The 14,772-nt window shown below is 44.0% G+C and overlaps 2 protein-coding genes across 2 annotated transcripts in view; both read right to left on the reverse strand.

Annotated features, from left to right (window-relative positions):
* LOC144066887 (gonadotropin-releasing hormone II receptor-like) overlaps window positions 1-14,772 on the reverse strand; it is a 252,259-nt gene that overhangs the window by 156,245 nt on the left and 81,242 nt on the right. The window lies entirely within an intron of this gene.
* LOC144066886 (uncharacterized) lies at window positions 9,796-14,748 on the reverse strand. Its single transcript, XM_077590291.1, has 4 exons — window positions 14,292-14,748; window positions 11,177-13,894; window positions 10,839-10,937; window positions 9,796-10,445 (listed from the first exon to the last, which is right to left on the reverse strand). Exons 2-4 carry the CDS (start codon window positions 13,889-13,891, stop codon window positions 10,002-10,004), a joined length of 3,258 nt encoding a protein of 1,085 aa, XP_077446417.1. The 5' UTR covers window positions 13,892-13,894; window positions 14,292-14,748; the 3' UTR covers window positions 9,796-10,001.

A 14,772-nucleotide genomic window follows, 5' to 3' on the forward strand; every position in this document is an offset into this window, starting at 1 on the left:
TGGTGAAATGAAAAATATGAAAAATAGCTTTTTGTACACATGTATTTTATACTGTGGTCAACAGTGCTGGCGGGCCGCATATTATTGATTTCATGATAGAGGCCGCGGGCCGGTAAAAATTTGTCCACGGGCCGCAATTGGCCCGGGGGCCGGACTTTGGACATGTCTGGTATAGAGAGAGAGAGAGATTTATGGATTAGAAACTGGCCGAAAGAAGCGAAATAATGACAATTGCACAGTTTTCTTCTTTTTTTCATCATAAATGATGCGGTAGCACTGTATGGCATCATTAATTAGATTTGCCACCTTTGTGCAACGTTCAATGTTTGGGTCTTGCCGCTCGAAGAGTGCGATGGCTTGATCTATGAGTGAAAACCCCTCGGCCAAGAGTTTCGTCTCGAATTTCTTCATGGGGACAGGCGTTTCTTCCTCCTCCTCCTCCTCGGCACGTTGCTGAGCCTCCAACTCCATGAGGTCTTTGTTACTCAATTCCTTCTCATGGGACTCAAGCAATTCCTCGAAATCCTCCTCCTGCAGGTCTAGCTCGAGTTTGTCACTTAGGCCGACAAGAGTGCTAAGAATTTCTTTATTGATGCCGTCCTGATCAAAGCCACGGGAGTCGTTGACGAGCTGAGGGCATAGAGGCCTCCACACGGCGTTGAGGTTGACCTCGGTAACCTCACGCCATGATGCATCAATGTTTTTTATGGAGTTAAGGATGTTGTAGGACTTCCAGTAGCTCCGTAAGGTCATCTCAGGGTCAGAATCCACTGCTTTCAAGGCCATCCTGTACGTCCGTCGGGTGTAATATTTCTTGAAATTGGCGATAACGCCCTGGTCCATCGGCTGCAGAAGTGAAGTTGTATTTGGCGGCAGGTACATAACTTTAACAGGATGAAAATCATCCAAGTGTGGGGGGTGGCCAGTGACATTGTCCAGCACCAGCAGGATTTTAAATGGAATTCCATCTTCCTGGCAATACAACTTCACTGCTTGGATGAAATGGTGGAAGAACCAGTCCTCAAATACAGCGAGTGTCGCCCATACCTTCTTGTTTGACATCCAGATAACGGGGAGAGAGCTTTTCGTCACGTTCTTCAGGGCTCGGGGGTTAGCTGCCCGGTAAACTAGCAGCGGCTTCAGCTTGTAGCTCCCTTCAGCATTCGCCCCAAGCATTAAGGTTAGGCGATCTTTAGCCGTTTTATATCCGGGCATAGTCTTCTCCTCACGGCTAATGTAGGTCTTCTCTGGCATTTTCTTCCCAAAAAGACCAGTTTCGTCGACATTGAAGATCTGCTTAGCCGAATAGCCACCCTCCTCAATGATCTCCTTTAACACTTGGGGGGAATCGCTCGGCAGCCTCTTTGTCCGTGGATGCTGCCTCTCCGGACACGGACACATGGTGGAGATTAGCCCTCTTTTTCAAACGGAAAAACCACCCGTTGCTGGCAGAAAACGTTTCTTTGGCAGCGCTTTCCCCAGCCTTAGCCTTGACTTCCTTAAAGAGAGATTTGGCCTTCTCCTGAATGAGCATAAGGCTCAGAGGAATACGCCGCTGCTGTTCTTCTTCTTCTTTTTCACCTCAGGCGCCTGAGGATTACCCTCAGCAGCGCTAGAGCTGCCACTGGAACATGGATAAATTCATCCAGGGAGTTGCCCAAGCCGCGATGGTAGCGTTCGGTCATTAAGGCCGGACAGCGGAGCCATAAGTGTTCAGACGACTCTGTTTCCTCGTCGCACAGGCGGCAGCGATCCGAGTCGGATTTCCCCACAAAGTGGAGCCAACGGCGGTTCAGGGGGTGGTGTCCACTGCGGAAACGAATCAGGTCTGTGCGGTCTCCTTTCGATAGGGCAAGTTCTTCCTCTGTGACTTTAATAGTGTAGGTCTGCAAAAGGCGGGGGTGGGAGAGGGGGGGGGGAGCGATCTTCACGTTGGATGATGGCACGTCTTGTGGCTGCGTCCGGGGGGGTATGGGTTTGGTCATCTAACGAGCCAAGTTTAGCTAGGGCATCAGCCAGGTCGTTTCCGCATATGTTGCAGTGGCCCGGGATCCACAGTAGCTGTAGTCGCTTAGGCGGAGGGTAAAGGGCGATGTCACCCTGAAGTCTCCCAATGGCGGGGTCTTGCGTATGGGGGCTTCCCATAGCTTGGACCAGCGATTTGCAGTCACTGAGGATAATTGATGTCTGCCAGTCTGCTGTTTCCCTCAGCCAGGAGAGTGCCTCGGTCAGTGCCACTTTTTCAGAGTGGTAGGAGCTGCTGCGGGTGCCAGTGGCACCATGCCATTGGTGGATGATTGCAGTCTCCTTAATGACGACAAAACCTGCACCACCGTCCGCAGTGCCTTCTTTGGTGGATCCATCTGTGAAGATCTGTAGGTCCGGTTTACCCATGCTTCTGATGAGCTCTTCGGCCTTATCTCTTTGGATGATGGTCGGCATGTGTTTAGAGACTGCAGTAAAGGCGGTTTGGATGGGGGGGGGGTAATATCCAGGGTGGGCAGGGATGGGAAGAGTATGTGCAAGGGGTATGGAGTTCGAGAGCGGTAAGACGGGGAAGGGTCGATGATCGCCAGTCTGGCTTCTTTTGTAACCGCATTTTAACGTTTTCATGGCGGAGGCGGTGTCGGGGATCAGAAGGAGGCAGCTGGTTCCAGGCATCCGCCTTAAGAAGTGCTTGTAACTTGAGGCGGGATGAGAGGGGTGTAGATGTGCCTCATGTAGGACGGCTTCGGTGGGGGTAGACCTGAGGTGGTGGGTTATGGCGCGGGCTGCTTCCAGTTGGGCGGTTTCAAGGGATTTGAGGTGAGTTTGGGCCAGCCAGGGGGCCCATGCCGGTGCTGCGTACTCTGCGAGACTTCTCTGGGTGGCAATATACACCGTTCTAAGGTCGTTTGGTTGCCAACCCCAAGATGTGCCACTGAGTTTGCGGAGGAGGTTCGTTCTTTTGGACATGGTTTGGCTTACTTTTTTCGCTTGCTCTGCAAACGTGAGTTGTCGGTCAAAAGATACGCCAAGGAAAGTGGGGGTGGGGTTATGCTTGAGGGTGGCGCCATTTATTAAGATCTTTGGTTGCCATTTGGCCTCAGCTGAGTCCAGGCTGAAAAATGACGCCTCACACTTGGTGGTGTTACGGTTTAGGTGTGCCTCGGAACTCCACCTCCAGACTTTTTCAACCTCCGCTTGAAGTCTGCTTTCCACCTCCTCTTTGTTCCTACCCCGACAAGCAAGAGCCAGATCGTCTGCATAGGCGCTGACCAGGGTGGAATCGTTGAACTTGTCGAGGAGGTCATTAATGTAGATGATGAATAAGAGGGGTGACAGGACCGAGCCTTGGGGGAGCCCTTCTTTGAAGGTTCTGCTCCTGCCGACGGTATTGTTGATCCTGACCCTGGCTGTGCGATTTGTGAGCCAGTTGGCGATCCATCTGATGAAGCGGTAGGGGACCCCCAGGTCTGCCATTTTTTGTAAGAGACCTGTTCTCCATACCTGGTCGAATGCCTTGCTGAAGTCAAAGAATGTTGCAAGCGTGCATTGTCGTTGAGTCGACTGGAAGCCATCAGAGATGAACTGCGACAGTCGCAGGGCCTGGTCCGTCGTGCTTCTTCCCTTTCGAAAACCGGCTTGCCAGTGGCTGAGAAGCTGTTTATGTTCCAACCACCAGGCGAGACGGTTCACGATGAGCCTTTCCATCGTTTTGCTAAGCGTAGAGGTGAGGGCGATGGGTCTGTAGTTCCCAACGTCCTTTGGTGACTTCCCTTTTTTGAGGAAAGGGATGATGGTGGCCACTCGCCAAGCTTGTGGACACCAGCCCTCTAGCCAGCTGGTGTTGACGATATAGAGTAGTTCGGGAAGGATGTTTGCCGGAAGATTTTTTTAGAAGGTCCGGGGCTATGTCGTCGGGTCCAGCTTCCTTACCCGCTTTAAGTTGGGACAGCGCTGTCTGCAGTTCAGTATCGGTGAACGGGAGCTCGAGGACTTGTTGCGGTGAGCCGAGCAGTCTGCGGGTAGCTGTACGTAGAGAACGCACTGCTCGTCTGCTCCGCTTGTCACTCTTGCGTCCGCTGACCGAGGCATATTCCCTGATAAATGCTGTTGCCTTGGCTCGGTCACTCACGTAGTCCTTGTTCTTGTAGACCAGGGACTCGCCAGATTGTTGTGTTTTGGTGCCTGAGAGGGATTTTACTAAGGACCAGGCTTGTCCCGTAGATCTTGTCTCGGCGATCTTGGCGAGGTGTAAGCGCCATGCATTTCTTTTTGCTTCAGTGTTTTTTTGTTTGATCTGTTGACAGAGTGCTATCCATTCCGCCGCTGCTGTTGATACTCGAGCCAAATGATGAGAAGTTTCTCCACCTCTTCTATGATTTTCCCTCTTCTTTTGCTAATAGTCGTCGATTGCATCGGCACTGCATTTTTCACGTGTGGCATTATACGATCTCTCTGTTTATAAATGGTACTGACGGTCGAACGATTCAAATAGTACGCCCGTGCAACGCTCTCCATTTTCTCGCCCGCATCAAGCTTCTTTATTATTGCCACTTTTGTTTCAAATGAAACTGCTTGCCTCTTCCTTGCATTACCATCCTCACTAGAAGCCTTTCTCTTTTCACCAACCATATTCAATGTAATGGATGCACAAGATATTTGATGATAAAAATGAAAAAGGTTCTTTGCGCACTGGAGATACGTTCAAAATACGTCACGCACTTACGCAACTTACGCACTGCAACGAACTGGGCAGAGGAAGGTAGATGCTGGGTGAGCTGCGCTCCCACAGCGCCAGGCGTCGGTATTAGCGGCGGAACAAAGCACTACTCTGAAAAAGGCGCGAAATACAAAATTGGACTTACGAACATTTTTCGACTTAAACGCAATTTTCGGACATGTTTGTATGTACCGTTGTTCGTAAGTTGAATTTTCGTAAGTAGGGGAGCATCTGTATATAGACGTGGCGGCACTCGTTACCCATTAGCCGTCTCAGGGCGGCAGCTTGAACCTCCTCAGGTTTCTCGTATAGCCCTGTGGCTAACACAAAGTCCTCAAATTCAGCACGAAAAACGTCCCAGTTCTTTGCCAAATCATACCGCTTGCCATTGCTTTAGTTTTTTTAGCCAGCCACTCCTGACACCATGTTTCAGATCGTGTCTTTATTAGAATGGCAACAAACAACAACGCATGGCATTATGGGTAGAACTGAGAATATGTTAAAGTGATGACCCACTAGGTGTCACTATACATTACTGTAATCTGTAACAGTGACTTGAACTTATTCACCCACATGTCTGAGGCCTTCAGGTCAGCCACTTCTGCTTCAAAATCTCTGACGGAGACACCAGGGATGTAATTCAGGTCGGCTGTGTTCAGTGAACACTCGTTTGGATGGGTGATGGACTTAAAAAGATGAGTGTGCTCATGAAATTCTCCAAAGCGTGCTTTGAAGGACGGTAGGAGACTGGATGTGCAGCCAGCTAGCTGGTGAAGATCAAGGTTTTGAATGGGCTCACTTGCTGTGCATGCATCTTTAAACTGGCTCAGTTTTTCAAAATGTAGTAAACGACCTGTTTCAAGATCCGTGATGAAAAGCTCCAGCTTGTTTTCAAAAGCAAATACAGCTTGTTGAAGGGATAACACTATTTCCAAGGCCTTGCATTTTCACGTTGAGTTGGTTCAGATGTTCAGTCAGATCTACGATATAGTAAAACTTGAGGAGCCACTCTGTGTCGGCTAGTTCAGGATGCCCGACGCTTTTCATTTCAAGGAAAGTCCGGATTTCGTTCAGGCAAGCCGCAAAACGGCTAAGCACCTTCCCTCTTGACAACCAACGCACATTGCTGTGCAAAAGCAGACCAGGATAGTTATTTACAACTTCATCCAGCAGTGTTTTAAACTGGCGATCATTTAAGGCTCGGGCAACAATAAAGTTGATCACATGAATGACCAGCGACATCACTTCACCAAACGGCCTGTCACACATCTGAGCACAAAGTGCCTCCTGGTGTATAACACAATGGAAACTTAGGATGGGTCTATTTTCATGTTCACGGAGAAGCGCCACAAATTCTTTGTTTTTCCCCACCATACACAGAGCACCATCAGTACACACAGAAGTTTATCCATAGGTAGACTTTTTTCTTGAGCAAACTCCATGAAAGACTTGAATAAATCCTCACCTTTTGTGGACCCTTTTAATGGCAGAACAGCAAAACTTTCTTCGCGCAGTGTGTCACCAACAGCATATCTTGCAATCACGCTGAACTGCGTCAAATGGCTCACGTCTGTTGACTCCTCCAAAGCCAGAGAAAAGAACGGCGTTCCATTTATGTCCTTCACTTGCGTTTCCTCCACTTTGTTTGCCATCACGATAGTACGATCATGAACAGTTCTTGCCGACTGAGGCATGTCTTGTATCCGTTTGATTATCTTGTGTTTGTTCGGAAGATCATCAAAAAGTTCATTGGCTACATCCAGCATGAACGTTTTAGCATACTCGCCATCTGTGAATGGTTTTCCGTTCCTCACTATTGTTAAATAACCAGCAAAGCTAGCCAAATTATAGTCACCTTGCCGGGTCCATACGCGGAGTTGCTGCTGGCTAGCTTGCACCCTGCTCAGAAGCTCTTGGCACGCTTTCTTTCTGCTGTTTCCCGCAGGGTATTTTGATGCAAAGGTAGCGTGGCGCTTGTCGAAGTGCCGCTTTACATTCAACCGTTTTAACGATGTAATTTTGTCATTGCAAATTAGAGACACCGCAGAACCCGCTCTCCCCACAAAGGCGAAATCTTCGGTCCATTTGTCCTGAAATGTACGATACTCGTCGTCTTTTTTTCTTTTCACCATCTTCTTCGTCGAACGGTTAGCTTTGAGGTAATGACCGAGCAGACGCAGTCTCAGACTGATTCAAAAGGGGGCGTTTACCTGTTTTACCCAGCAACGGCAAACGTAGGCCAGTATCATCCAATTAAAATAATTGACCATTGCTCCTACAGCCCTGAACAGGACATGCGCAGTGAAAAATCGATGGATGGATTAAAACAAGTGAGAATATTTTGTTTTATCTGCGAGCCATATGCAATCATCAAAAGAGCCACATCTGGCTCGCGAGCCATAGGTTCCCGACCCCTGGCATAATCGATGGTTTGAAGCTTGAACTGAGCTTCGTAAGCATGCCTCTTTGTAGTATAATTCATTCTTCGTTTTGCAATTGAGCACATGCCCACACTAGTATATATAGCAGGGGTGTCAAACTCATTTCGCATCGTGGGCCACATACGGCCTAGGGAGATGTCAAGTGGGCCGGACCATTAAAATTATACCATGCTCTGCTATAAATAACCAAAATATCATGTCTTTCCTTTGTTTTGGTGTAAAGAAGCACAAGAGCATTAGGAAAATATTGAAATTTAATGAACTATCCTTTTTCAAAACATTTTATGAAACACCTCATATTTCCTTAGACAAATGTGCAATTTACTTTTATCATTCACAAATATGCATTGCAACTGATCCCACTGATTGTACAAAGGCACAAAACTTTAATTGGTACTGAAAAATATAGTAATGCACTTTAAGATTAAATGAGACTTTTAAAGAAAGGAATTTTTAAACCACTTACACATACGCATATAAAATCTAAATGTAATCCCTGCGTCCACCTTACAAACTAAGGAGAGTGATTTTAAATGTGTAATGAAGAAAGTGTTCGCCTGTCCTGTAAATCTGTAAACTTCATACATGAAACATACATACACATACAATACATACTGAAAATTTATGGAGTTGTATGAACTGTAGAATTCCATCACACAACTTTTGTTTTGAAGCTGCTGACTAACATTAAAGTGCACATTTTTTAAATCACCACAGTAAGGATTCATCTTCACAGAGCTGTATTCTTTCAATGCAAACCGTATCTAAGGCAGCATTTTAAAGGTGTTCGTCTAGTCTGGACTTGTATTTGTTCCTGAAACTTGGCATCTTTTGGTCTGTACAAGTGCATCAACACCAGGGGTCATGTCCTGACTAGCTGTCACTTTCAGAATGTCATTTAAGTGCTTGTTTGTGAGCCTTGAACGCATTTTTGTTTTATTGATATTCATCACTGAGAAAATTTGTTCACAAAGGTAGGTTGTCCCAAACATGCACAAAATTTTAGTGGCCAGGGCTGTTAATTTGGGGTTCCCTGGTAGTAGATACTGATAAAATCTGTCCAGACCTACAGAGGCAAATTTGCCCTTCAAATCTGCATCACACTCCAAATCAATTATCTCTATCTGAATTTTGACCGGCAGATCAGAAGCTTTAACTGTGAAAGGTGAGCGAAAAACTGAAAATTCTGTCTCAAGTTCACCAAATACCTGAAAACGTTTCTCAAACTCCCGCAGTAGTCCTGCAATTTTGTCTTTGTACCGCCGAAAATGTCCTTGGCTGTTGTGGTGTCCATCATTGGCACCAACTCAAGAAACTCTTCAGTAACAGTCAATGTCTCATCAACTCCTCGAATAAATATGGCCAGTTGGGCCACGTCTGTGATGTCAGTGCTCTCGTCAATTGCCACGGAAAATGCAATGAATGACTTGACTCTCTGTTTCAATTGACTGTCTAAATCTGCCGATAGTTCCAAAATCCTTTCTGCTATAGTATTCCTCGTCAGGCTAATATTGGCAAAAGCTTGTTGCTTCTCGGGACTTACAAGTTCAGCCGCCTTCATCATGCATCGTATAACAAAGTCACCGTCGGAATACGGCTTCGATGCTAATGCTATTTCGCTAGCAATTAGGTAGCTGGCTTTTACCGCTGCTTTACTGACTTCTCGGCTCTGGATGAAAGTTGACTGCCGTTTCCTCAGACCCGCCAGCAATTCGTTAATCTTATCTCTTCTCAGTTGTCCTTGCAAGCCGTCATATTTTTCGCTGTGATGAGTCTCGTAGTGGCGTCGAATATTATATTCCTTCAATACCGAAACTTGTTGCAAACACACCAAGCACAAAGGTTTTCTGTGCATCTCTGTAAATAAATAGGACGTGGTCCATTTTTCTTTGAAAATTCTACACTCATCTACTTTTCTCCGTTTGGATAACGACATTTTGGCTAATGAGGGTGTAGCGGAGAGGTAGAGACCAATTTATTAACAACGTCGTAACAAGCAGCAGATGGCGCATTGATACTGTCTGCTGTTTTCAGTCTGTCTCAGTGATGCGGCTTGTCTTCTACTCTGATGGAAAGAGTGCGCCCCTTAGCGGATAATCCATGAATTGCAGCGCATTAAAAATATTAATTCCATGTCTTTTATGGGTCATTTTCACATAATTCAGCAAATAACGGTAAAGACACTTTCAGAAAATGAATAATTTACAAAATGCAATTCAAGCATTCTGATTATCTCTAATTAGCAACACTAGCACTGCCTGGAAATATCTTAGCTGGAACTTTAATGAAAACATAATTAATTAAAATTTAAAAAATATGGATTGGTCTTTCCCGTTATTCCAAAAACGGTAAAGACCAAGCATAACGGAAAAGACAGTATGGTGAAACTTCAGTCTATGTCAGGGAAAAACTAAGACCTTTATGTGTTTTGTTGTGGGTATCAGTAGTGTGGAAAAGGCCATTAAGAACTAGTGGCAATTATATAAAGTACTCTTAGTTGCAATTTCAGTAAAATGATGGTAACAGTGTACCCCAGCCCTTATATTGGGATATCTGCCGGGGAAACTTTGAAGTCAAATTCAATAAAAAAAATTTGTTTTTTTTTTTCTTTTTTCTTAAAGCCCTGCAAAAATAAAATATACACATTGATTAATATCTGTAAACTTTATTGTAATACAACTCGAACACATATATACGGTCTTACGGAAGAAATTGTAAATACAGATTTACTGTCAACAACATGAAATTGTCTTAAAGCCTAAACATCTTAAGCTAATACTGACAAATGATAAAGAAGTTGCCAATATAATCAAAGTTAGCAATGATCAAATGATAGGATACTTGAGTGCACAATCTTAACAGTTGTAGTTCCCTAGGTCTACATCAAAAACATGCTGCTTTCCAGTGCGTGAGGTTCCTCCTGTTGTTGTAGGAGGTGGCAATCTCATAACAATATTGTCTATGTGTATGTCATCCAAGTCATCCATTTCAGGATACACAAACAAAGGTTTTTTCATAACACTGGACTTGCGACGCATAAATTGCACCAGAGCTTCATCATCTTCATCAAAGTTTTGAATGATCTTTCCCACAAAATGTTGAACGGACTTTTTCCCGCAATACTTCACAAGAACAAAATCACCTAACTTCAGATTTGTGGTACTGACTTCATCTTCGATAGGAAAGATTTCAGTAGATTCTTCCAGGCTGTCATAATCAGAGAGTGCTGCCTTATTAGCGAAGGGCCTGATCTGGACAGGTGACAAATGTTCTCTGTCACAAGATACTGATGCTCCATGCTGAAAGAAAGCACAAATCATTATATATTATTATATTCACGTCAAATTGGTACAGTATTGACAAGAGACAAGGTGATTGAATTAAGCTGTTACATATATAAATAGGGAGTGAGATTAAATTAAAGTAAATGGCTGCTTGATGAATAATAGCACTGACATCTTTTCTTCGTCATGTAAGACTGTTGTTCCAAACAACTCTTTTATAACATTCAATTTTGTCCATCTTCACGTAATGGTCTATAATGTTAAATCAATGTCACAGCACCATCTCTGTTTGATAAAGTCAACATTTTCAGCAATTTTACCACCCTGACTTTAACTGTGCAAGAGCAGAAGGGTAAGAACCTCAAACATTCAGCAAAATGCATGCACAATTTAAAAACCAGAGCCAACCTCATTAGCTGGCTGATCCTTTTGGCGAGCTGGCTGGTCCTCAAGGATGTCTTGTCGGTCCTGGGTATCTGTAAGGGCAGCAACTTGGTAGGTCAGGTCCTGAAAAACAGATTGATTCTCATAGCAATGACATGTTCTTGGCAAACAAATGGTACTACTGTAGGCATAATCCAAATTGTTTCTGTATCTAACAGACAGTTTAATAATGTTTATGGTACTGTACTGTAATTTCTCTTCTACTGTTAAAGCTTGTGAACAAAGTCCCACTTGTGGTTAATAAAGTATATTGTTATCATTAAATGTAACAATTTTAACATTGTTCATGTGAAAAGCAGTACCTTTGGTCTGTCATCAAGAGTCCTTGGTGGTAAGCTCTGGGAGGTGGCCGGCTGGTCCTGAACAACATCATGAGGTGGCGAGTCTGGGTAGCAAGCTATGCTTGTCTCGTCATCACTGCCATTCCATTCACTTTGCTCATCATCACTTCGCTCAACTCCGTCGTCGCTGTCACTTTCCTCACTTGACTCCGTCAGAGGTTCTTTTCCATTGCTCCCACGTCCTTGTTGACAGGCCTTTGTCATCAAAGCATTCCAAGATTTCCAATATGCATATTCTTGTCTTTCAGTAACACTCAGAATTGATAGATCCATATGTACAACGTCATATCCATTTTCCAATCTCCTTTGAAATAATTGTAATTGCTTCTCTGTCAGTTTGGCTTCTAGTGCTTCCAATGCCAAGTTTTCTTTTTTTCTCTGTGTTGTGCCAACTCTCTTGTTCATTTTGGTTTTCTCTGCATTGGTTACTGCAGGTTTGTAAATTTTCTTGGTTTCTGTGTCTGGTTCTTTCACTTGGAGCCTTCGTAGTGGAGGGTGACATTCACAGTCTGTCTTGCAGAAGCAAGACAGCTTTCTATGCAGCAGCACACCTTTTCGAGGTACAATCACTTGGTGGATCAACATTGTGCCTTGTATGGTTTCGCCCTGTAAATTTTGTACTATGTTATCTACGTCATTAATGTCTTTTGTGTTGACTTCAATGATTTTCACTTCAGATCTCTTCATGTTGTTCAGGAGGTCAGTGCAACTGAGGATGTCAGTCCCGCTGGCAACTAGCCTATCTGCAACTCTCTTTATTGCCGCACCAATTCCATCAGCTGGGCCCTTCCCATGGGATGTCTCCAGGAAGTTCCAAGTTACCCTTTCAAAGTGGTACTTACTGAAGGGGAGGAGACACATCAGCTGCAAGTTCGTTTTGTTTTTGTACTGGCTAGTTGGCCCATCAGAAACTACATGAAGCACCTTGACCCCCTTACTTCTGAGATCACTGAGGACCGGGTCAAGATGGGCCCACACAGAAGAGGCATTATGTCTACAATCGTGACTGATAGTACAATAACATTGGATATATTTTGTACCATCCTCCTTGGCCAACGTGGCATGAGCGGTGTGCAAAGTTATTTGTCTCCTGCTTCCCCCAAAATGCATGGCCTGGATTTCTGTAGTTGCTTTACACCCATAATTTTCTGAAAAATCAATCTGGAGGACACATGCATCTGCAGACAACCTGGATTTTACTAGTCTGAGCTCCTTGTACTGGTGAATGATACGATATTGGTGCCCCATAAGAGCCACAAGGTCTTTCTCAAGGTCATCACAGAGTTTCGCAATGGTGACAGATTTTTCTTTCTTCTGGATGACAACAACATCAATTGGCCCATTATTTGTCATTCTGGTCTCTACTCCCTTCTCCCATTCGTGGTATAACACTTGCTCCTTTGATTGCCTTATGTCATCAGTTCCATCCCTGTAGATCTTTTTGATGTATTTCTTGCAGACAGCACAGTTTCTAAACATACAATCATGCCTCTCTACAGAGCAGGTTGCAGCTGAGAGTAAGTCACTGGGGTTACGGGACGTAAGTAGTCCAATGTTGTGCAATTTTAATGCTTTCAACTCAAAATTTGCATGCTGCTTGCACTTGACTGTGTCTCTTCCGGTCACATCTGGGTGCACACAATAAAACGGTTTCCGTCTGGTGAACCCCACATAACTAAGCTTCAAATCTGGGTTTTGAGCCTTGAACTTGACATACAAATTTTGCAAAGTGTCATTGAGATATCTCTTCTGCCTTTTGTCTTTATGCACTGTCTTGGTGTCTTTTTTGCCAGCTGCAGGGGTACTATTGATGTCCTCGAGGAAAAATTTCTTGACATGCCCAGACACAGTTTTACTGTAGTCATAATTTCGTGTCTGACGGGAGTGCTGCAAGAGGGATTTACAGTTGACATTTCTAGTTATACCATGCCTGGTCAGCTGCAAATCATCTTTCGCCTTGTTGATCAATCTGTACTTTTGTAGAATGGGACCAACAACTGCAGCGTGTATAGCCTTTCTTTCATTTTGTCGCTTTTTGCTGGCTAGTACCTTTGCTTTGAGATCATCTTTGATAGCATAGCAGAATGTTAGCTCCTTCCTTATCCTGTTGTTATTCCCGCTGGAAAGGAGGGAATATGCCTTCGATGCTGGAGAATCGCTGATCACGTTAACACTCAACTGCTGAGCATTCTGCATTCTGCTGATCTTTCTTTTCAATTTCCGTATTTCAGTTTGATATTGCTTGATCTGAGCATTATTCTTGGTAATTGTTCTGTATGCTTTGCGGTCCCGGGCTTGCGTCTTTCTCCTGCCAGCTTTCTTTTGTGTTGATGGTTGCGATGGTCCTGGTTGTGGTTCACCAAATTCATCAGCATCTGGGCTAGGTGGGGGAGTGCTTGGCAGATCCTCTTCCAGTTGTTGGAATTTCTTGCTCCTTTGCTTTCGTTGGTTGAGCTTCCATTTTCTTCTCAGTTGCCTTTGCTCCCTCTCTGAAAGCTTGTGAATATTTGGAATCTTTCCTTGTGCCTTTCTTTTCTGATATCGTTCCCTTTCTTTCTCTAAATATTTGTGATAGGCTCCAGGGTCATTTTTAATCTTCTCCCTGCATTTGCGCATCGCTGCAGCATTAGATTTTTTCGCAGGTGGCTTACCGCCTTTTTTCTTAAATGGATTCATGTTCTGGAAATTTTACAAATCAAAGCAGGAATTAGTATACACATAAACATAGCATAACATGTTAGCGTCATCTCTACATATCTGTTGTATATTTAAAAATATGTATTTCATCTCTACATATCTATTGTATACACCTTTTCTACTTAGTCTTTCCCGTTATATGATACGTCTTTCCCGTTATAACGGTAAAGACAAAATTTATTAACGGTAAAGACACAACATTCCACCTCAGCCTTTGACATTGGTAGATGGTATTTCTTGGCACTCAGTAAATGATAGTGTTCTGCATGCATACACCATGCCCAGTTCATTAAAAAGCAAAGTAATTATGTTCACCAAGTTTTTAGGACATCGGTAAAGACATGGAATTGTTACGACATTTCACAGGTATGGTCCTTACCTTGGTTTTAGTTTCATTCTCATGGCTTCTGCTTAGCTGGCGTTGACAATATGGCTGACAACATCCTGGTACTTCTCCCACACCAGCCACCTGGTGTATTTACTGTGAATTTTTTGGTGTATTTCTCATGTGATAACGGTAAAGACACACTAACTGATATGAAAGGTACATCAGTAAAACTGTTTGCAGTTGCAATTCTTTTGCATTTTTCTCAAAGACAACTTGAGTGAAAATACTATTGAAACAAATCTAAACAACACATTCTAAATAGAGACAAACAAATAAATCATAACCCGACTTTTCATTCCTATAAACTGTGACACTAGATTCTGGACATCTAACGGAGTGGACAAATTCAACATAAACTGGCTCTCAATGTATTTGTGTCTCAAATAGATTTCTCTTAAAATTGGTGCCAAATGTAGTATAATATGTGGCAAACAAAGCAGTAGTAATTAATTTTTATAACTTTGTAACACAT

Source organism: Stigmatopora argus, chromosome 21, assembly GCF_051989625.1.
Source record: "Stigmatopora argus isolate UIUO_Sarg chromosome 21, RoL_Sarg_1.0, whole genome shotgun sequence".
Taxonomy (NCBI): domain Eukaryota; kingdom Metazoa; phylum Chordata; class Actinopteri; order Syngnathiformes; family Syngnathidae; genus Stigmatopora; species Stigmatopora argus.

Coding starts and splice junctions, on each gene's coding strand:
- LOC144066886 (XM_077590291.1), bottom strand. CDS start 13,891: ATGAATCCATTTAAGAAAAAAGGCGGTAAGCCACCTGCGAAAAAATCT. Junction 10,938..11,176: donor CTCTTGATGACAGACCAAAG/GTACTGCTTTTC, acceptor TCTGTTTTTCAG/GACCTGACCTACCAAGTTGC. Junction 10,446..10,838: donor AGGATCAGCCAGCTAATGAG/GTTGGCTCTGGT, acceptor GCTTTCTTTCAG/CATGGAGCATCAGTATCTTG.